Source organism: Danio rerio, chromosome 25 (assembly GCF_049306965.1).
Source record: "Danio rerio strain Tuebingen ecotype United States chromosome 25, GRCz12tu, whole genome shotgun sequence".
In the NCBI taxonomy this organism is placed as follows: domain Eukaryota; kingdom Metazoa; phylum Chordata; class Actinopteri; order Cypriniformes; family Danionidae; genus Danio; species Danio rerio.
The window spans coordinates 21,257,603-21,280,989 of NC_133200.1; the positions used below are offsets into that span (position 1 = coordinate 21,257,603).

Below are 23,387 nucleotides of genomic sequence, written 5' to 3' on the forward strand. Positions count from 1 at the left end.
AGGCACTGAATACTTATGTTTATTTAAGATTTCATTGTTCCAGACCAGCAGAAAAGGGGTCAATTTTTTTCTTTTAGCGCTTTTATTTTGTATGATCTCAGCAGCATGTTAAACCCAAATGTTGGTCTACATTGATTTGTTTTTCTTCCTGAATGAATGAGTGATTGCGTTTGATAAATACTGTTAAGTATGGCCACACAGATGAGAAAGAAAATAGAGTAGAAATTAATTGTAGGCCTTGGAATGGCGGCATGTTAGTGTGTGTGTGTGTGTTTGCCGTCACGTTTTTGACACTCGTTTTCTGCAATCATGCCTTGACACTTCTTCTTATTACCATCACCATCCTTCCCAAGGTTCCAGACCCAATTCCTGATTCATACCTTGTATGAATGGCTTATTTTATCGGCAAGCCAATAAACACTTCCACAGTGGTCTTGCTGTCCCTCTCTTTAAAGGAATGAGATTAGCATAGTCATCCTGAAGCGGCTTGTCAAGCCTCACATCACCATACTAACCCAAAGATGCTTTAGACAAAGCCCTGAATCCAAAAGAGCTCCTCTTTAAGATTAAGAAGGAACTCTGATTAATGGAGTTCTTTCCAAGGAGGATTGACCTCTCAAACATCTTACCTGATGGTGAGACCTAACATTCAGGAAGTGTAAAAATTCACAGTATAAATTAGTCTGTACCTTGGATGAAGAAGTGATGCCAATCAGAAGCATTATTTGTTTAGGCATATTCCGTTTAGCCATTATTAGTCGCGTGTCACATCAGTGCTGCTCATGGTTTTCTCTGCACATTTCAGTGTCAGACACTTTAGTCCCCCTCAGAATCATGTGTAAAGATGCATGTATAAGGACCCTCAGTGTCTGTCTGAATCTCCCAGGCATCTTCATTGTAATCATTACCCAGCACTGATGGTGCTCGTCGTACAGAAACGTATGTGTGCCTTCAAAAAAAAAACTGACAGACAAACTAATCCTGATGGGGAAAGGGATGGAGAGGGAAAGGGTAGAAAGAGAAGAGCTTATGTTACGTTATTAATGGAAGGGGTATATTTGCAGTTTCATGTTTGTGATGCAGTTAAATCAAGTGTTGTCTTTAGTGACGGTCAATGCCGGCACTCTGTAGGATGTCTGTGGCCGTCTGCGCTTGGGGTCTGAAGGCTGTCTGAAAGCCTGGAGGTGGAGAGTGGAACTGATTTGGGGTGAGTGTGGGAGGAGGGAGGTAAGGAGCCCAGGCTGCTCTGTGTAAGGAGAGGTGGGCCGCCGCGTCTAGGAGACCAGTGTGTGGGGGCTGTGGAAGTGCGCTGGAACTGGGTGGGCCGTCCATCTCTGTGAGTGCCTGCAGAGACTTGAGCCAGTGTGGGGGATTGTCATCCTGGAGACAGTCCAAACTGTTCCCTGTGGATGCCGGAATACCTGGAGATTGAAAACAGACATGAATGAGTACCTGAATGACTGGGTGAAGGTTGACTATGAGGGTTTATAAAACAAACCGCACCTGTGATGATGGCGGGGTCCATCCAACTGGCCGTACTGTCCCAACTGAGGCTGTGCGAGATTCCAGCCGAGCCTATTGGCACCCCGATGTGATTCACACTGGAAGTGGAGGAAGAGGACGAGGAAGAGGTAGAGTTCGGGAGGCCTCCGAAGTTGATGTTGATATTTGGTAGGAGTGCACGTAGTCCATCCTGCCACTCTTTCACATTAATGCTTTCCACAGAGCCGTTGTTTTCTAGAAGAGCACATTTGAGTTTAATATCTTGTACCTTTACACCATGCCTAAAAGAAACTGGCATTTGAAAATCATCTGCTTTTTCCAATCTAATCTAGAGCTGCACAATTAATCAAAAAAAAAGATCGCAATCTCGCTTCGACCCTACATGCGACGTTAATGAAACTTTTCTACATTCAACCAATTATATATCAGGTTAGGAGAGAAGCATACAGGCGGACACACAAGTTTTCATATTGTTTTATAAACATTACTCAGCAACATGGACACCTCCAAATGGTGTTAAAAGTGTCACATGCTGTTTTTATAAGGTTAAATTCACCCTACATGTAATTTCTGTCTTAATGTAATGATGTATTCGAGGCTGCGAAATCACACATGAGCTGACACATATTTTGTTTACAACCGAGAGGACAAAAGCGCGGTCGCGAATGTCTAGTTTAGTAAACAGAACCTACATAGGCTGTGAATAACTGAGTTTGTTGCAGAGTGATCATTTGGGAACCGCGCAGGAAATATGATTCGCATGTATGCTTTTTTCCGTGATGGAGGCAGCACTCGACAGTAAAAGTAAAACCGGCATGTACATCATTTAAATGATCATATCACATTTTAGAGTTATGATTACAATAAACATTTGATGTTGTTTTTCTTTCATAACAAAGACAAAGTGTTGTGCATGACAAAAAATGTTTAAAAGTGTCAGTATAACTATTCTAGTCTATATAATGTTGATCTTAATGCAAGAGGGAATCTGATAATGACGAATGTCTGATTTTACCAGTGGAACAAAATGGTCTAATAATGTTGTCAATGACAAAATACATACACATGTCTTAAACACAGTAATTCAACTTCAGAATTATAAATAGTTGTATTTAGTCGTCATTCATTTAGTCATTTTCTTGTCGGCTTAGTCCCTTTATTAATCCGGGGTCGCCACAGCGGAATGAACCGCCAACTTATCCAGCAAGTTTTTACGCAGCGGATGCCCTTCCAGCCGCAACCCATCTCTGGGAAACATCCACACACACACATTCACACACACTCATACGCTACAGACATTTTAGCCTACCCAATTCACCTGTACCACATGTCTTTGGATTGTGGGGGAAACCGGAGCACCCGAAGGAAACCCACGCGAAGGCAGGGAGAACATGCAAACTCCACACAGAAACACCAACTGAGCTGAAGTTCGAACCAGCAACCTTCTTGCTATGAGGCGACAGCACTACCTACTGTGCCACTGCCTCGCCTTTAGTCATCATTTTACTGTAAATTAAGGACCAGGATAAATTTAAGGTCTAGTCAAGTCCACCATTCCAAGTCTATAAAAAAAATGTAGCATTTTAACCAACATTAAACCTACACATAGTAATAATGTAATATTACTGTTGTTTTACTAAATATTTGAGAATTAATAATAATAGCCAACTCATATTAACCTTTATTTTACATTTACAGATACAAGAGAAAACCATGATCTTCATTTTAAGCAAAAAAGCCCTAATCTAATATTTATTCAAGTGCAAATAATGATGAAAAATAACAAATAAAAGGCTTTTTTTTTTTGTTATTCTGAATGATAACATCAGAAAGGCGAATTATAATTGCAGATTTAGGCTTCAATCACACTGAACATATTTTTCTGCAGTTAGAGACACTTTTTAAAACTTTTTTTTTTTTTTTCTATTAACAGCAACGTTTTGTACACTGTATGGAGCCGATCACACCGAACGCGCTTATTGCATTGAGAGGCACCTTTTTTGAATGATTAATTAACGGCCATCTTATGTACCCTGCGCAACTTGCGTTTTAACTGCCTGCTGTGCCTTGAGTTTTTGCTGTTGCGCGCTGTGCACTCAAAGTTGGAAAAAGTTACTGAGTAGAAAATGCGGTTACATCAGTCGCATCTTTTTCATTCTCCAATCAAATGAAAGCAGAGGCGGGGTCTCTATTGAGGTGCCTGCAGTGTTTTGTGTTGTCAAGACAACTACAGAGAATTTTGAAGATGGAGGAGAGACTTGTGGCAGCTGTTTTAAGTAAACCGGTGCTGTATGACTCACAAATCTTGAATTTCTACAATATTATTAAATATTACAATTATAACAATATCAACAGCAACACTAGTGCACAATACTCCACTGATTCAGTCATTGCCTAGCAACTTAAAGCGCTCTGTGTGCCTGGAAGGTCAACTCTTGCTAGAAAAAACACCCAACGTCCACCACCAAGACCACTGATACAGTAGTTGCCTAGCAACATAAAATGCACAACACACTGCTCTTTTAAAACCAACAAAAAGGCAATGTGGTGTGCCTTACATATTCATAACCAAATAGTGCGGTCGGTGTGCTCGGCCAACAGGAGCCACTTCAGAAGCCAAATATTGCTTTCTCCGGTAACGACTGTAATCAAAGAAGCAATCAAAGACGTCTCAAATGTTGGTTTATGATAAATAGAAAAGACTAAATGAAAATGGCATTGACAATTTTCTGAAGACAATTAGTCATTTTCTAAGACACGTTCATATTTGGAAAATTTATGAGAGGTGGTTTGTTTTGATTTTATGGCAGCTTCAATGTATTTCAAGTAACTTAATGTTTGAGAAACAGGGTTGATATTTGTATCACTAGACTACAACAGACCAGGTGTTTTAGGATCCACACAGGTGTTTCACAACAAACTGGAGAGTACAAGACAGATGCATCCCCTAACCTGATATAGGAATCCCCCCAAGACCGGTGCTGTGGTGCTGGGCTGGCATGCTCAGGTCTAAGAAATGGCTGTGTGCAGCTGCGGTGGCCGTGTGGTTTAAGTGTGTGAGGTTATTGCGGGTAGGAATGCCCATCCAGGGGTGACGTGCGGCCATGTGTTGGGGTAGACTGAAGGAGTTATAGAGGCCTCTGTGCTGGAGATGAGGAAAGCGCTGTTGGCCATTGGGGAGGCCGGTCTGATGAGAGGAGGGGTTGGGGGAGAGGGGGGAATGCTCCTGGACTGACAGCTCTTTCTCTATGAGGTCGGCCAGAGCCTTCCGTGTGACGTCAAATGGGTCAAAGCCAAGATCATCGTCCTGCTGCTGCTGCTTGGCTGAGGAGCCAAAACCAAAGGCTGCCTGCCAATCAGTTGAGGACGACACAGGGATAGTTTCTGCAACAAAGAAGAAAGGTCGGTGGGTTTTTCCACATACTGAAATCTTATTGGTTCAAAATTCAATTCCAAATGTGCCTACCTGAGGTGAAAAGGCTCTGTGGTTCTGGAGTCATGGGCCAATCGGAGGCTCCCTGTGGTGAATTGGAAAAGGGGGGCAGGCCGCTGGGGATGGGGTTGGGATGTCTGAAATTGCTGTTGTCTGAGAAAAGAGATTGAGACTCTGCTGCAGCCCCCTCAAAGGGTGACCGTGCTGTGAGTTCAGCCACACTGATGGGCACGACGAGGCTGGGTTTAGTAAGGCCAGGTGGAGGAGAAGGGGAATCGCTACTGGATGTCTATCAAATCAAATACAGACAGACAGATCATTAAAAAAATGCATAAGAACTAATTCAAGGTGTGATCACACTTAGTAGGTGTGGTTCAACTGGTGGGATTGCTGTTAGTGTAGTTAATTTGAATAAGTGTAAAATCCATTCAAACACCAAGCAAGTGGACTGAAAGCTCTGAAAAGATAAGTCTCAGTTTGTATTCATACAAACATGCGTGCAGTTTCACAAATTTGAACGCAGCACATTGCAAAGTAAAATGACTTGTTTTAGTCACAAGTAATTGTGTAACGGATCACAAATTTCATGGTTCACATTACACAAGGTCACAAGTTACAGATCAATACAGATTTTAGCTTGGGCTGTTTTGACTTCTTCACATTTTATACACCTACCAGAAGTCAAAATTATAGACATACAGCAAACACATTTAGGCTCAATCCCAATTCAAATCCAAAGCTCTCATTTTGCACATTCATGTGAAGGGGTAGGGCTGTCCCAATTCTCTTTAGCTTAAAGGCGTAGCGCTAAGGGGAAGAACTAGATAGCCCTTTAAGCTGAGATTTTTCAGGACCACAATCGAAACCAAGGAGTGAGAAAATTCCCCAGAATACACCAGCTGCAACGGCAGCATGGCGATGTGGAAATTAGTATTTCTTGTTATTATTACGAAATTTTACAACAAACAAGCATATGTTTTAATACATTCATAACCACATTCGTGTTTTACCATTATGCTTAAAAAAACAGCTGAAATAAAACACTAAAGTTGGCCATCTATAATCCATAATAATAACTCCTGTATAGTAGTCTCACAACATACTTTCACATATGTCACTCGATGACACTCGAATACTCTGTCAGAAAAGTCTAGTGGCTGAGAATAAGCTTTTTACAGTTTCTGCTATAATGTTTTTGTTATTTTTAGTGTGTTTACATAGATAAATATGGCCAGGGTTTAAATTAAATTGATTTCCTGAAGATAAATACAAAAAAATAGTGCAACTGGAATAACTACAGCAGTCGTGATCGTCTGATCTCATATGAAGCAAGAGATCGCGATCGCATATGATGATGTGTGCTGGTGTTGTAGTGCTGTCCCATTTCTTAAGCCTAGTTCACACTACAGGATTTTAAACATCAGCAGATCGCTGTGCCGTTCACAATACATGACTTGACTTTGTGTCTTTTAATCTCTGTGGTGTTCACACTACGCAACACTCTGTGAATGATCCACAAGAGGGGGGTCACACACTACATGATCTGACAACAACTCATTCCCCAACAGCTCATTCAAGCTACCAAACCACAGCCAATGAAATTTTGAGGGAGGAGTCGTCAGAAAAAGCTGAACACTATTGGCTGCTTGTGTGCTGATTACATCACTGACAGCATTTCAAGCTTTGGAGAAAGCATTTAAAAACATCGTCAAATCAGCTGATTTATGAGCGGATTAATCACTCATCTGCAAGATTCAAGTGGATAGATACACAGAGAGTTTTTAATTTTTGTAATTGTATAACTCTTTGAAATAAAACTAACAAATAACACCCTGCCACTTTCTAACTATCAGTGTATTTCTTTCTGACATTGTTATTTTTTTTATTACAAAACTGAGCATTTCTGCCTTAAATTGCCATATTGGTCAAAATGACTGCATGCATGTCTGATACTTTTCACTGTGACTTTAAATATGTGTGCATTTTTTTTGCCTAGCAACTTCCTGCTAACATAAACAAAACTTTCTGATGGCAAAAACAATAATTTACTTCAGATATCTTTCAAAACAGCATATTCTGTGGCGTGAAATAGCTCCTGTTTGAAAGTGAAAATGAAAGCCAAGACCTTTAAGTGTTTTAGTATCTTAACTAAATATTTAAAGGCTGTATTAGCAAAAAAAATGATATTTTTAGGGTAATGGTGTCATTAAATATGATGCCAGACATTGAAAGCTTAATTTTAATATCTCAATAATAGCTTTGAATGTAAATATGTTGTGACAGTATGGCGTTTTATATGAGAACAGTCAGAATGAGCAGTATAATTCTAATAGTTACAGAATTCTAGTTCCACTGTTAATATAGCCTACCCTCATGTCTGCGTTAACACCATACACAGAATGAAGCGAGTGCACCGATGCCCATTCTGACCAATCACAGATGTTTCTGCTGAGCTCCTGAGCACACAGGCATTCAGCTCATGCTGATATGCTCTCTCATTGGCTGCCGCTCGTCACTACATCGGACCACACGTGGGGTTGAGTCGGCCGACTGCTCCGGAATATTTAGCATGCTAAATGTTGGATAACCGTCTGCGAGGTGTCGGCGACGCGTCAGCGAGCCTCGTTGATGCGTTGTTTAGTAGTTCACACATAAAGAGCGGCGAGCGCCGTTCACCCGCAGATTTCTTCCCGATCACAGCCCGATCTGTCGGCGAGCTCGTTAACTTCCAAATCGGGCTCAAATCAGGCTTAAAATCCTCTAGTGTGAACCAGGCATTAGGGGTAAATTTGGAAGCCCTTTCCCTTCACACTCTGTTTCAAGGGCCAAGAAGTAGGCGTACAAAAATAGAATTGGGATTGGGCCTTAGCCTAGCATTTTTAGATGCATCTTATTTTCCATCCTAAAATATACATCATGAAAGCAATTTTGTTTGTTTTGTGTCTTTAGCTTCAGCCTTAAAAATGACAGTGTAAACAATTTTATTCTAGTCTAAACACCAAACTACAAGTGAGAACATACCTTTACAGACTGAACATTTTAAGCACTTACCTGTGATATATTTTCCCCGTTTCCTATACTTATGGGTTCTGATGGTTTGTCAATCGGACTGAAACGAAACAGAGCGATAAGCATGCATCAATGCACTTATACATTCAACAAAGAAAAATAATTATTAGGAGTCACTTGCTGTAAGTTAACAGATATTGCTGTACCTGGTAGGCTCTAAGGCTGATGGGAAGGGTGGGAGGCCTGTGTTTTGCTCTGTTCCCTGTTCAAGGTCTGGTTCGTCTGGAGTCATGTGATCGGAGTCTGTTAGGCAGTCTAATAGAGGAGGAGACTTACGATGCTCTGTGGTTAAACCGTTCACCATTTTCCCATAATTCTGTAATGAGGGCCATCCTTCTTTATTGGTGCTATTGGGCCTGGAAATGAAATCATTTGAAAGATAGAAAATATAATCAGGCTAAACATTAAGACAATACAATAACTGAAAAATAAGGGTGTCTAATTGAGCATGTGAGATTAAGAAAAAACAAAAAACAAAAACACACCGCTGAGTGGAATTGGATTTGCTCTTTGACTTCTCCCCACATGTTGAGGTTAGTAAAAAGGTGGGGTTTGCTTTGTAAAGGTCTTGGAGTAACTTTTGTTCATATTCTTGATGTTTCCCAGCCTGACAAAAACAATACATAGTAGTTAAACAACAAAATCAGACATACAAATTCAATTTCTGCTTTGAAGTTATCAGGTGTAAACATGCACCCTCACCTGCATTTCTTCTTTTGTAAAACTAGCTGCCTCATCGCCAAGTTCATGTAAATACATGCAGTCTGGTTTAGGACACTGCATGCTTTTAAGAAAGTAGCTGCAGTACTTTGTTGTACCTAATGAAGCCTTCAAACAAAGCAAGAGACACAATGACTATCAACATCAAAAGGTGACAGAATGATCAAATAAATATTGATCACTAACATAATAAACAGAGCTCCAGAATAATGTCTACAGATGTATCGTGTAATATTAATAATTTGACAGAATCGAGAGCTTGAATTGTGGGATGCAGATGTAAATTCGCACAGATTGGGCAGATTTTAACAATCTCTACGTTTGTGGATCATGACAACCAAAAGAACTACATGACCATGATTTAAGTAGCGTCTATATGGTTTCTAAATGTATTTTTTTATTTAAAATAAAAATAAAATGTCAAGTATAAATCAGGGCTATTATTGTTGACTAAAACCTTTTATAACCACACACACAACTCTTAACTCTGAAAACTAGGCTGACTCAGTTTCAATTTACTAGATCTTCTATGTTAAGCTGCTTTGACACAACCTACATTATAAAAGCACTATAGAAATAAAGATGAATTTAATTTATTTATACATATTTTTAATCATTTTAACTCAAAATGAATAATGTATTTAGCTATGTATTTACATAATAACGTAGCTAAGCTGGCAAGACATTTCACATTTTTTTATTTAACCTAAAACTAAAATAACTACACTAAAATAATAACCAAAAATGTATCAAAACAAATAGACTCCAGTTGTGTTCTGCTACACATTTAAAATGTCTAAATAATAATAACATAATAGAATATCCTGCATTTCTACCATATTATCATGTTTACAGTTACACTGCTACTAGCAACCCATAGTAAATGTTGATCAATAGTGGTCTGAAACAAGGCTTCTCTTGTTTTTCTGCATCAGTGCTGCGGAGAATGTCATAGACATTAATCTCACTTCAAACTTTTTTTAATCTAATTTAATCCTTTTATATATATATATAAAAAAATTATCTTAATCTGACATTAGCGGTTTGTGACTGGAACCATGTGGTAAACTCAAGATTAGTCAGCAATTAAACATTCGCAGTTAGCTTAAAATTGGTTCAAACAAGTCGAGTACTGCTGCTTTGTTCTCCTTCAGATGTTTAATGTTTTACAGATGCAACAGACAAGGCACATTGCTAGTAGCACCAGTTAAAACCGCCAACAAAATGAACAAAAATTGCATAATACATCCATTTACTTGCTGTCTGGAGCCCTGACGTGAAAATACTGTGTAAACAGATCAAATTCTGATGACTTAGCACTTACCTTGAGCGTTCTACCGTCCACTATGACATTGTTTACACATTGTATTGCTCTAAGGGCATCCTCTGAACGAATGTAAGTTACATAGGCACTAGCACTAGGACCCTGTGGAGACAAAAAAAATAATAAAAAATACAAACGTTTTCGTAACTCGACTGTTTTGCTGTAGCCTAAAGGCTGGTTTATTTTTTTGCATCGAGTGATCAGCGTGATCCACAGTGCATACCAAGCCGACCAATCACAGAGCTTGCGCTACATGTTGTTTTGACGTGTAGTTACTTATCTTGAACACGGTGAGGGAAATGCGTGAGAAGCGTACAAATACACTTGATGCAGAAGTATAAATCAGCCTTTAAGATAATAGTTTAACCCCCAAAATGTTATTCTGTCATCATTTACTCTTGTTTTTTTTAACTCATTTGATTGTTCCAAATCCCGTTTAAATTTGTTTTTTCTCTTAAACACAAATGAAGATTTACTGAAGAATGTTGGAATAAAACAGCCATTGACACTTCCATATGCTATGCAAGTCAATGGCTGTTTTCCCCCAACATTCTTCAGAATATCTGGCAAGTGTTCAAAAGAAAAAATAAATTCAGAAAAGTTTAGAACCATTTTAATTCGAGAAAGTCTTCGAGGAACACTTCACTTCACTTTTTTTTTTTTTCATATAAATTTTCAACTCTCAGTTGAATTTCACCATTTTTTAATCTATTTAGCCAATCTCGGAATCTGGTAGGAGAACTTTTAGCTTAGCTTAGCATAAATCATTGAATCGGGTTAGACCGTTGTGAAAATCACAAATTTGATAAATCTCCTACTTAAAGCTTAAGTTTTCAGTAGTACATCACAACATTACTTCACCTGCTACAGCCATGGTAGATTTTGCAGCCAAAAGTTACTTGATTTTTTATGTCAAAATGAGAGTATAGTTCCTAGCCATATCAGACTAGGAAAAAAGCAACAACAAAAAAATCCCATCATTTTAACACAAAAGACTTTAGCTTTTTTTTTTTTTTTTTATTTATCAAGTGTTTTTTTAGCATGCTAATGGTCTAATTCGAATGAATGATTTATGCTAAGCTAAAAGTACTCCTGCCAGTGGTAAAACTCAAATGTTTAACTCTATCAGCAAAAAAGTGGAGGGTTCCTTTAATGAGTTGTGTGCATCAGGCTAGCAAAAAGGAGAGCTTTTCCTACCTGTGAACCTGCATATGACGTGCTGTTATTGATGACCACTTTATGAATTTTTCCAAACTTGCCAAAATACTCTGGACGCTTTAGAACCTAAGAAACGATTAAGAGAGAGAGAGAGAGAGATTATGGAGGTGAATTATTGCATGAATGACAAAACAGACACAACGGTGAGGTTCGGCCACTTATCACACAATCAAAGTGTGAAATCACTCTGAGGGAGGGAATTTCCTATTTTTCAGCAAATCGCAAACGACTCACTGATGAAAACACTATTTTTGAGCTATTCTTTTTTACCTACCACAGAAAGTGACACTATTTACAGATATGATTTAGGTGTTTAGTAACTTTAATAAACATACACAGTGATTAAATGTATTATTGTTAAAACAGTGACATGAAAAGTTATTCATTAACATTAAATTTGTTTTAAAAAAAAATAAAAAATTTAAATAAATTTAATTCTGGTTTTAATTTGCACTAAAAGTAAGCAACACAACAGGATTTGTAATCAGTAATTAACATTTATAATAGCAAAACATTTCTTAGCATCAAATCTGCATATCAGAATTTATTCAAAAAGAAAATAGCAAGAAAAACAGCAAAAAAGTTTGTTTAATCAAATAAATTCAAATTTGCTGATAATAATAGGCTTCATTAAAAGTAATTTGTTATTTGGCAGTTCTTCATAAAACAAATTTGATGATTTGTCTTTTTTTGGAAAATATTAATTCAACTTTTTTTAATATATTACATTGCATACATAGCGCTGGGCAAAACATAATAGCTATTATGTACATAAAAATACATGCATACAGATATTTAATTTTTTTTTATATTTAGATATAAAACATATATGTATATTATACAAATTATAAATAAATTTAAATATCTGTAACAAAATTATTTAGTATAGTTTGTTTCTTTGTATGTGTGTGTATTACATATACGTGTGAGTGTATAATAAAACTGCTTTTATTCTTGCGTAATTAAAACAAGTAAGATTTTTTTTCCAGAAGAAAAAAATATTATCATGTGTGAATAAAATGGAAGACAGTGGAAATGCACTAATTAAATGTTACACTATTTAGTCAGTGACTTTAGCCCCTCGAAACTATTAATACAGAACATTTTCATTATCCAAAATATCTGTGCATTTTTCATTCAGTTGCATTCACATAACTCTCAAACACATTCAAATAAAAACAGACCTTAGAAATCATTTGAGTAAACATCATTATATAGCAAAAACAAAAGTAAGTAGTAAGTTTTTTGAGTGGTCACCTCTGCATCAGCAAGCCTTTGAGAAAGCCCTACAACGAACACCAGGTTCCGCTGCACCACACGGACGCTGGCCAGATGCTTGCGGTTCTCCGTCACCTTCTGCTTCTTCTCGTTCAGCTTCTGCTTCTTCTCGTTCTTTATCCTCTGAATCTCCTCTTGTGACAGTGGCTTGTATACTGCAGGATCCTCCGGGTAAGGCTACAGAACACAGAGAGCTGGTTACCTCAACTGAACCCTATCCTCCTGCTTAAACAACTCTGCAAATAGGTCAAGTTTTCAGGCTGAGACTTTCCTATTTAGTCAAATGATATACAGCACTTTTAGACTTGGGAAGAACAGTATGAAAAGAAAGTGGCATAACAATGCTTTAAACAGAATTTTGGAAAAACAAATTCCAAAACAATTCCTATAATTTTAGGTTAAAATTGGTGATCTTTGGTCATTGATCGCTGACTATTGGTCATTGCGATCAAAATTTTCCTTTGATGAATTCCTGGAAGTCTTTCAGATTTCTAACACTGTCCTGCAGTGAAATCTTTCACGATGAGCATCAAATCAAAATTCAATAGAAGCACAGAACTTCTCAGGGAAATGTTGAAGCTTTAAATCTGGTACATAAGGAGTACAATAACAAATTCTACAGATTGTTTATGTTTGCTATAAGGCACAGGTGTCAAACTCTGTTCCAAAAGGGCCGCAGCTCTGCACAGTTTAGTTCCAACCCTAATTAAACACGCCTGATCAAACTAATTGAGTCCTTCAGGCTTGTTTGAAACCTACAGGTAAGTGTGTTGGAGCAGGGTTGGAACTAAACTGTGCAGGGCTTCGGCCCTCCAGGAATTGAGTTTGACACCCCTGCTATAAGGAATCACTAGGCACACATAGAATCTGCACGCTCAGAAATTTGCAGATTTTGACTCCATCTTTCAAACTATACGTTTAGTGGATGTAAACATGTAAACATGTATTAAACTTTCAGTGGATAAACTAAAAAAACTGACCTGCTGAATCTCTGTTTACCAAATAAGTGGTTTTAAATTGAGTTTGATTGTATTTTTTGTTTTTATGTGCTAGGCTTTTAGCTCCTATTATCCAAAACTATTCCACATAAATCCACAGCTACTTTACAAAATTCTGCACAGATATAGCAAACAAGTATTGGTATCACTTCAGAGCTTGGTTTACTGAATGAGTCTTGGATTGATGACATTGAAGTCCAGAAGAGTCTTGATTGTCATTCAGTCTCATTATGACAAGTCATGTTCGTATGGTCTGACAAGCTACAACCATAAAGGATTATTTAATAATTGCATAACCTGGTTTAAGCTGCTAATTAGATAACATTTGAAGTGAACATAACTGATTTTGTATAATGAACATTTTATTTTAATTTATTGCTTAAAACCACATTGACAATTCGCTAAATTTTGCATCAAGAAAGAGATGTTCATTAAGCAGCAATCTAACATTTTAACTGAATATTTCAAATGAACTTTTTACACATCTTTCAAGCAAAAAAAGGCATTGTTTACATCAAAACATTTTAATTTTAAAACTAAAACAATCCACGTCCACACTGGCGGCATACTTAGCGTTTCTGAAAACCTCTGCGTCCACACTACACAGCTAAAAACGCACGTGACCATGTGTCCTCACATTTTGTTATAAACTTGTCTGAACTTACAAGGAAAGGATGCAAGTCTTAAATTTATGTACCTGACATTAAGAAAAATCCCCAATCAGGTGACTCAAATGTCGGCATCCACACTGACATAGAGCAGCAGAGTTTTAATACCAAAACAGCTTCTTCAGCGTTTCCAAAATGCTTAATTTTTGGGGTCCGAAAACTCTGAGGTAGTGTAACGGAAGGCGTAACTGTAGCAAAACTTAAGCATTTTTAAAACTAAAATTCATTAAATTTATTTATTAAATTAATTTATTGAGTAAACGGGGCCTAAGATATTTGTAATAAAACTTGAGCACTGTTGGCAACTATTTTTAATGGAAAGTTGCTAAGTTCCACCCAAAAAGTACCTCAAAGTTGCTGGATGAGGTCATGCGTAAATTTGCATATAATTGACGTTGTCCCATTCAATTAGTATTCGTTAGAATTATATGTGTTTAATAAAGCGGTATTTATACTCGGACTATAAATTATATACATGATTTTGAGATTAATTTTATTATCATTTGAATGCAGTAAAACAATATTCATACAATGCAGTGTATTCACAGTATAGTCTCTCAGACTTTCTATTTTGACTATTTCACCAGAAATTGGTATGCCACTAAAGCTCTGTGATTGTGAGTAATAGAAGTGCAGAAGAATAAATGGTCAAATTATATTCTTTAAATTTAAAGCAAATGAGCAGATATATGATCGTCATTGTCATTCATGTCTGTGTCACATTTCATTCTCTCTCAGCACAGCTACAGGAGGAGAGAAAAGGTCTGACTGTACTAGAAACACTACACCTCATACCCACTGGACATTTGTCTAAAAGTTTCTAGATTTATTACTAGGCACCGTTTTGAAATAAAGTCACTAACAGGGACTGAAAAGTCGCTAAATCTAGCGGCAACGTTGCTAAGTGGGCAACACTGAACTTCATAGATGCCTGTCATTTCTTTAAACATCCATTCTTTCATCGATACTTTGAGAAAGAGATTGTAAGAATTGATGATAAAGTACAACTTGCTCATCAAGCACAAGCTTGAGCTTTCATTCCCTAGATATTATGAGCTACATGGATGTGGTCAAATCTGTGCTTATATGTGAATAAATATTAAATGAAATGTGTTCATAGAAAGCAGTCATGCCTCTTCAGAAAACTTGGATTTATTTTACTTTGTGAAACTTTTTTCACTAGGTAAATCTCTCAAATTTCATAAAAATATAGACCATTTTAGAGGAAATAAACAATAACAATGGTCTTAACGTATTTCCTTTTTTACATTTTTATTTTTCATAGTTTCTGAAAATCCAAGAAGGTCCACATATCGATAAATAATGATTATGTTAAGTCATGATTGATTTGCCTCTTGTTAGAGTTATGAAATAGTTTGACAAGACAACAAGCAGGAAATGTTCATTGGCCACTGACATTGCCACACTGAAATGGTCTGTGCGCGCGTGCGTGCGTGTGTGTGTGTGTGTGTGTGTTTTAAAGATAAATAAAAGTCTTTTTGGTTTGGAACAAAACATGAGTGTGTGGATGATGGTGACTTTTAAGTTTTAAGGTTTTTTGTTAACTAATATTAAAAATGGAAAAATCCAAATTATATATAACTGACTCTTTGCCCACCATCCCCCCAGCCCTTTATATAATCACATAATCACTGCACTATTTAATATTTGCACAATTAAAATTGTACATATACATTTCACTTCACTGCAGTAATTGATCTTGAATTGTACATACCTACTGCACATATACATGTAGGTTAATAAAACCCATAAATAATGTTTATAGTACATACATCTGTTAGTATATACAACTGTAAATATTACTCATGGTCTTTCTATAATTAGGGGCCCTATCGGAATTCTTCTTCGGTGGCGAAAATTTATGTTGTTATAGGTTTCGGAAGAGAGTGTGGCAAAATGGCTCGAAAGTGCCACCAACGCACATTTGATGGACTGGCTCCGGAGCTACGTACAATCGCACACATACAAAATTAGCACACACATCAAATATTTTAAAACCTACAAAAAAAACAAAAAAAAAGTCTTTTGTTGCACTTTATAGCTTATCCCTATATCCTGCACTTGCTGCTATTGAACTCCTGGTTAGACCTAAACTGCATTTCGTTGCCTTGAACATTTATACTGAAGATAAAGTTGAATCTAACCTAATATAATTGTTACTAATTTAGAAATGTTTTCCTTTAAAAAAAAAATGAATAAAATAAACATCACCAAATTTGTTTTTATATGTTCAGTGTTTACATTCACTACTGTTATACAAATATTAAGTCACATACACTTGACAGGGCAGTCTGTTACAACATTTTTATTCATGGCAGACTAAAGTGTCAATGTTTTTTTTTACACTTCAATTTCAACGACAGCAGCTTCTCTGTGTTGATATTTTTACTCACAGACATGTGACCACAACAGACTGAACAAATAAAATACAGCACTAAAGGTTTCCTTGTCATCGTTTGCCTTTGGCAAGTAGTTTCAAACTCCTTAAACAACCTCTATGTGCTCGTTGTTTAAGGCTAATTCGAAAAAACACCAAAACAATTCACTCTTTGATTTCTCTTTCAGTATATTAGGACAACAACATTTAAGAACAACTGTTTTAGATCTCGCAATTAAACACATAACACATAGATTTTGGTGTGTCAAGAACAACTTCAAATCCTATTTTACTGACTATTCCCAGTTAATTTCTATTAGTGGTTATAGGTATGTGATTTGTTCTGGGGCCTGTTTCAGTAAGGAGGTTCAACCAACTCAAGAGTTTAAACTCCAACTCTGAGTTGACTTACCGAGAGATTAAAAACTCAGAGTTTTCGTTTTCAGAACAGCTGATCTGAGTTAGGTCAATCAAGTCTGAGGAGACTAATTCAGAGTTAAGCACACACATTGTGACTATAAAAAGGCATTATCAAAGGAGCATAGATATTACGAGTCACCATGGCAGGATCTGAAAAAAAGAGATCAGCATTTTTTCCCCAGCTGAACTTATAAGCAGGTCCACATGGAATGTGCGCACAGATTTTTTGCAGATTTCCGCAGATTTTTAGCTCATCATTAATTCTGTTTATTTGAGTAATAGTGTGTAAATCTATAATTATTCGGTTTTTAAATTAATTACAGTAATATAATTGACTAATGTGAAAATGTTCATCTGATTTTTGCACAATGCAGTTTGTACAGTAATATTTTTTTAGTAGTCTTTTAGTAGAGATATTATATGAGAGACTTGCTATGTGATTCTAATTGGATTTGCATTTTAAACATTAAATAAAAGTTATATTATATATTATTTTAAGATATTATTTTTTATTTCACATATTAAAGGTTTTAGTTATAATACTCCCAAAATAATTAAGCAGAAATAGCAAAAAATGTCCGCAGATTCCATCTGGCCCTACTTATAAGGTATAGCAAAATGACTATATATTATAAAAAATAAAAATAAAAAGCAACACCAACGCATTTGTAAAACAGAGACCGTTAGCATGGGAAAACATACATGCTTAAGTTAATGTGTAAGTTTACATTTAAAATATTTAAAGTTCAATTAAAAAATTATGTAATGTGTGACGTTTATTGACTTTTCATTAAAAAAGTGGGGGATTGGCTGTAATTTTAAAGCTATTCCAGATGTAATTACATTAAATTACATAAAATTGTCTCCAGCATAGTTTCTACAACAAATCTGACAAAACAAGAATGCATATAACCTCAACTTAATGTTTAGGGGAAATGTTTAATTTAAGTTAAAAATAAATGTTTTAATAGATGTGCACTTGTGTGTCTGCCTTTTTATTGATCAAGTGGTATTGGTTGATATGACATTTAGAATGTAAGCAGTACTAAAAAAAATAGTTTTTAGAATTAGTGATAATCCCATTAATCAAGTTGCAGTACATTTCCCTGTCGAAGGACAGTGAATTTAAGGTAATTATTTATTTTTTGCAGGATTATCAACGGTAATACTTAAAACTATGGTATTGAATCTAAAAGCCAAAATAGGACAAGCCATTCTCGTAAATTTGTTCTTTGTGTGACTGAAATGTAGGCAATGAATGTCTAAGGCTAATGTGAGAAATACCGCTTTGTCTTTAAAAAATGGAAGGAAACCGACAAAAACTCAAGAGTTTAGAGAATAAAACCTGCTCCTGACCAGGTAAGGTTCACAGAGTAAGTTACCACAGTAACTTACCTCTCTTTCAGAAACAGGCCTTTCTTTCTCCAGTTTGATTAACCTGCCACTTTGAAACGTAAAACCCAGAGTTTCTCTTATTTCAATGTTAACATACTCTGAGTTTTCATTAACCTTCAGAGCTTAGTTTTAGGCCCTTTATACTTTAATATTTGTCACCATTTGAGAATCTACTACAACCTGCTGATCACTTCATTTTTGTTATATTTTTTAAATCCAAAACGAGGGACCTTCAAGTTACCTTTGATTCTAGTCTAACATTTGTTCACTTTAATAATCGCATAAATGCAGCTACATTGCGTCCTAGGATTTTCTCATGTACTATGCTTTGAGAAGCAGCTTTAAAGAATCTTTATAATTATAAAAAAGTATTATTATAAAATAAGTGACAAAGGCTAGCAACATGCATTTCACAAGCAGAAGTCAGCAGAATCATTATAAACTCATGATAAAAAAAAAAAAAAACTCAAACAGTTTCTTACCTTTCTGCAAGCAGGGCAGAGGCCATTCTCATCTGTGCGGATACGATGCCAGCAGAAACGGCAGATTTGGTAGCCGCAGGTGCAGGGGAAGAAGTTGACATCATCAATCTCCAGAGGTTCCATGCACAGTGGGCACTCCATGGGGTCTTCTTTCAGCTCTGGACTGCGGGACATCCTATCACACGGCAAATTGGGAAAAGTCTCTGGCAGGTCGGCCAAGGTGCTGATGAAAACCCAAAGGCAAAAGATAACTCCACTTTACTGTATTACAGCAAGCAGTTAACTCATAGAAGCACAAAACATCAAGCTAACACACATTAGAATAAAGGGATGGGAATAAATTTACAAATACAGTAAGATTCTGACGGCATAAAAACCTCAGATAGAAATATGATGGTTTCATGAAATTGTGGTTACTGCTCTAAAATATGTTCTTTTTAAATATCTGTGTAAAAGACAACATTTTTTTTTTTACCTTTAAACACAATACACTGGTTTCTTTACAATTTAAATGGCATCTTCGGATACCTTTTCTGCTGGAGATACTGTTGTTTATAAATAACTTAAGTAATAAATAAATAAATCTTACATACTGTATACCACAGGAACCGTATGGCAGAACATTTTGGTGGTTTTAAAACCTTGATTTTTCCAAACCGCAGTATACCTTGAAAACAGTTATCATAACTAGTTTCCTGTAACAGTGGAATTAAGGCAACAAATGATATTGTAAATAATGCCCAGCTTCTTGAACAGAATAGTTATTTCACTTCATAAGTCCTAAACGTCACATAAAGGTGCCACAGATGCTACATTTGTTTTTGTTTTTTTTGCTGTATATGAATGTTTGACTATCAGTAGCCATTGACTTGCATTGTCTAAACCACCAAGATCCACAGTTTCAAATCATCTACTGAGGAAACCAAAAAGTCACTTGCATCTCGGAAGGCCTGAGGATGAGTACTTTTAAAGCAATTTTCTTTATTTAGGTGAATATTTAATTCTATTTACGTTACTAGCGTTATAGCAAGTAGGCTGAGCTGTCTATAAACATGCTGATGTATGGAGTTTGCAGAATAGAACCACTGGGTCACATTAGATTCACATTGTACTCACAGTCATGTACAGATACAAACTGCATAAACTACAGTAAAGGTTTCTACACACAACACAAACGCAATTTTACATTTTACAGAACAAAACACTAGCGTTATTCAGTCTCTTTTTTGTTTATGAGTGGCATTTGTATCGCAACAAACCCTTTTAGAAACATCTTAGCTAACATTTAATCATGTGTTTAAATATTCAATTCAGCGAAATCGTATATTAAACTTCACACCAATCTCTCACATTGAGTAAGATTGTTTATAATCGTTGTCCTCCATAGAGCCAATTTCTGCTTCAGAATACCGTTAAATAAACATAAAGCGGATTAAATCCTTGTTTTAATATCTATGGATCGATACGCAAATCCCAATTATTGACATCTCACAACAGTCATGTCTAGCAGCCCGTCATTGGCGCTGAAAGCCGGTCAGGAGCCTCCCACAGCCGGGACAGACTTCAGCTGACGTGCGGCACATAACACAACGCATAAAACACTCGTTTTACTGTTCCACAAGCAACAACACACAAACTTAAAGACGCAAGTAATTTTAAAAACTTATGAAATAACAAAATCGACTTTCCTCACACACATTTTGTCAACAACGAGTGTTTTCAGGACGTTTTTATTTTGCGGCCTACACTCAACTAAAGCCTGCAGCTCTCCTAACTGATCGGCCCGGCGACTAGAGGAGGAACCACCGCCTGTCCACATTTAACTTCACGCTTTACTTAAACCATGAGTTTTACGTTTTAACCATGGAGTTAGTCTGACTTAACACATGTATACACACCTATAGCCGCTGAAGTAGCTACATTCGGGTGCACTGATCGCGATTAAAGCAGTTGTTTTGCAGGGTACTCACTTCTACTAGCTGGTCCTGTATTGCAGGAATTCCACTCAAGTTTAGGCGGGGGTTTCTGCCTCTCAACTGATCAGGTTTACCCGTTTTATAAATTGGATTGAGCACTATTCCACAGCTCAGATGTTCAGTATTGATTAGATGTTTTCCTACTCAGTTTTACTGTTTATTTAGGTAGCAGATTCTTACCACCATCTTACATTGAAATGAGGAGGGAATACAGTAACAGTCGCCTCTCACTGAGTTTGCGCAAGATGCGAAATGCATTATGGGAGATGAAGTTTATTTTTGTTACTGTTGGTTCGCTAACTGATAGAAAGTGTTATCAAACCATTACTTGACACGAGTTACAATATTTTTCATTAAAAGAAGGATTTTATAAAAAAAACATATATATATATATATATATATATATATATATATATATATATATATATATATATATATATATATATATATATATATATATATATTCTTTTTTAAAATACCTTGGTTTTATAATCAATTCTTGTATCTTTTTATTTTTAATTATTTTTTTCAAATCTATTTATTGTAGCAGTAAATACAGTACAACGATTCCACTTAAGAGTGTACATTTCTCGTGGCTACACATTTTTCTTTTTTTTTTACAAATTATAAAGTAACAGAAAACAACGAAAAACAAAGTTTTTATCAAATTAAATATATATGTAAATAATAGTAACAATAAAGAGGTAACAAAAAAATATCAATAACTAAATATACATAGGTCAGAGGATTGAGAGGTGGAGTGCAATGGGTCGTAAATTGAAAAATGTTCTGTGGATGGAAATTAGATAATAATATTTTTAAGTTTCTATGAAAACTGGATGGAGCAATGTAATGTAATCAGTCCACCTGGACCAGATATTTCTGAATGTATTAATTTGAAGTCGAAGGGAGAATGTAATTTTTTCCATTACATAAATATTATATACAATCTCTAGCCATTCTTGGGTTGTTGGGGATTCAGGTGTATTGTAATTGCCTTTTTGGCTGTGATTACTAAAATATTATATATATAATATTATATATATTTACTTATTTGGATATCAGAGCCTCCAAAATAAATAACCATTAATTGAAAGGGTAGTGTAACATTAAGTATATTTCCTATTACTCCATGTTCCTCTATCCAAAATTGTATTATTACTGGATATTCTCAAAAAGTAAGCTAGTGATTAGGTTCCTGAGACCCACATTGTCTCCAGCACTTAGTGTTCTTTCCTGTGGCGTATGCTCTTTGTTTTGGCGTGATGAAAAATCTTATTAGACATTTTCATCCAAATTCTCTCTACATATGCGAGTTAGCAAAATTATACTACTTTGACAATTTTTCTTACTTGAGACAAATCTTTATAAACAAACAATATACGAAAAAGTACATCAATAAGTATGCGGTGTGTAATCATAGTAAAGGTGACAAGGCAGATGTTTTCCATATGTTCTGTTCTTGTCAAAAGCTGAGTGACTATTGGATACAGATATTTAAAACATTAAAGGATGCTTTATATCAGCTATAAAACCAACTATTTTTGGTGTACCTGAACACAAAAAATCATTGACAAATAAAGAGAAAAATGTTATTGCCTTCGCTACTTTATTAGCAAGAAGACGAATATTACTTAAGTGGAAATCGGCAGCCTCACCCAAAGCTTCAATGTGGATTTGCAATCTGGTTTTATATTTGAAATGAGAGAAAATTAAATATTTAATAAAGGGATTTGTCCAAAATGTTATGACATGTGATTACATACCTTGAAAACATGAAGCCTCTATCCTTTATCATATCTATACAAGGATATGTAAACAGGTTTAAATGTGATCACTAATATTGTCTGACTCCAGATGTATGTAGAAGACCACTATAAACATGTCAGATTATTGATTTGTATCATCATGTAGGTATTAATTTATTTGAATTATTTATACAATTGATATAATCTAACTGCAAATCAATACAACCATTTTTTTTTTTTTTGCTTTAATTTAACTCGTTTGTTAATTTGTTTTGGTGGCAGGGGTTATTATGGAACAAATACAGCCTTGATTGTACAAAACGTTTGGTTCAAACTTGGAAAAAAAATCTAATTTTATTACACCTAGTTGTCTAAAGGAAGAATAAAACTCAGTTAAACATTGTGTGCTAAAATAAACATAAATAAAAACTACACAGACATTTTCAAGAAAACTAATACAAAAATACAATAACTAAAACATTGGCAAAAAGTTAAATAAATAAATAATCGTTAGAAATTTCTATTTAAAGTGAAGTAATAAAGAAATATTTCAAATATTAATAAAACCTACAACATCTCAGTGATAGTTCAATAGAAATAGTTGTTAATTTGTACATTTAATGTACACCATTTAGTACGAAACTATACTATATTAAACTATACAAAATAATAACCAAAGACCTAAAACTTGTTCCTAAAAACACATTTTAAAAATATTGCATATTTTAAGTGATGCTATTTTTCCTAACTAATAAGT

General features: G+C 35.7%; 1 protein-coding gene across 2 annotated transcripts; it reads right to left on the reverse strand.

Annotated features, from left to right (window-relative positions):
• Positions 1–3: 3 nt before the first annotated feature.
• Positions 4–21,097, reverse strand: cnot4a (CCR4-NOT transcription complex, subunit 4a). Of its 2 annotated transcripts, none has more exons than XM_692417.9 (13): positions 20,877–21,097; positions 18,907–19,129; positions 12,525–12,722; positions 11,247–11,333; positions 10,050–10,151; positions 8,708–8,833; positions 8,491–8,612; positions 8,152–8,361; positions 7,988–8,045; positions 4,970–5,225; positions 4,456–4,887; positions 1,504–1,737; positions 4–1,421 (listed from the first exon to the last, which is right to left on the reverse strand). In XM_692417.9, exons 2-13 carry the CDS (start codon positions 19,078–19,080, stop codon positions 1,102–1,104), a joined length of 2,319 nt encoding a protein of 772 aa, XP_697509.2. In that variant the 5' UTR covers positions 19,081–19,129; positions 20,877–21,097; the 3' UTR covers positions 4–1,101. The 2 variants fall into 2 exon arrangements, with proteins under 2 accessions (XP_697509.2, XP_073799165.1); XM_073943064.1 differs by having other exon boundaries at positions 20,805–21,097.
• Positions 21,098–23,387: the final 2,290 nt, after the last annotated feature.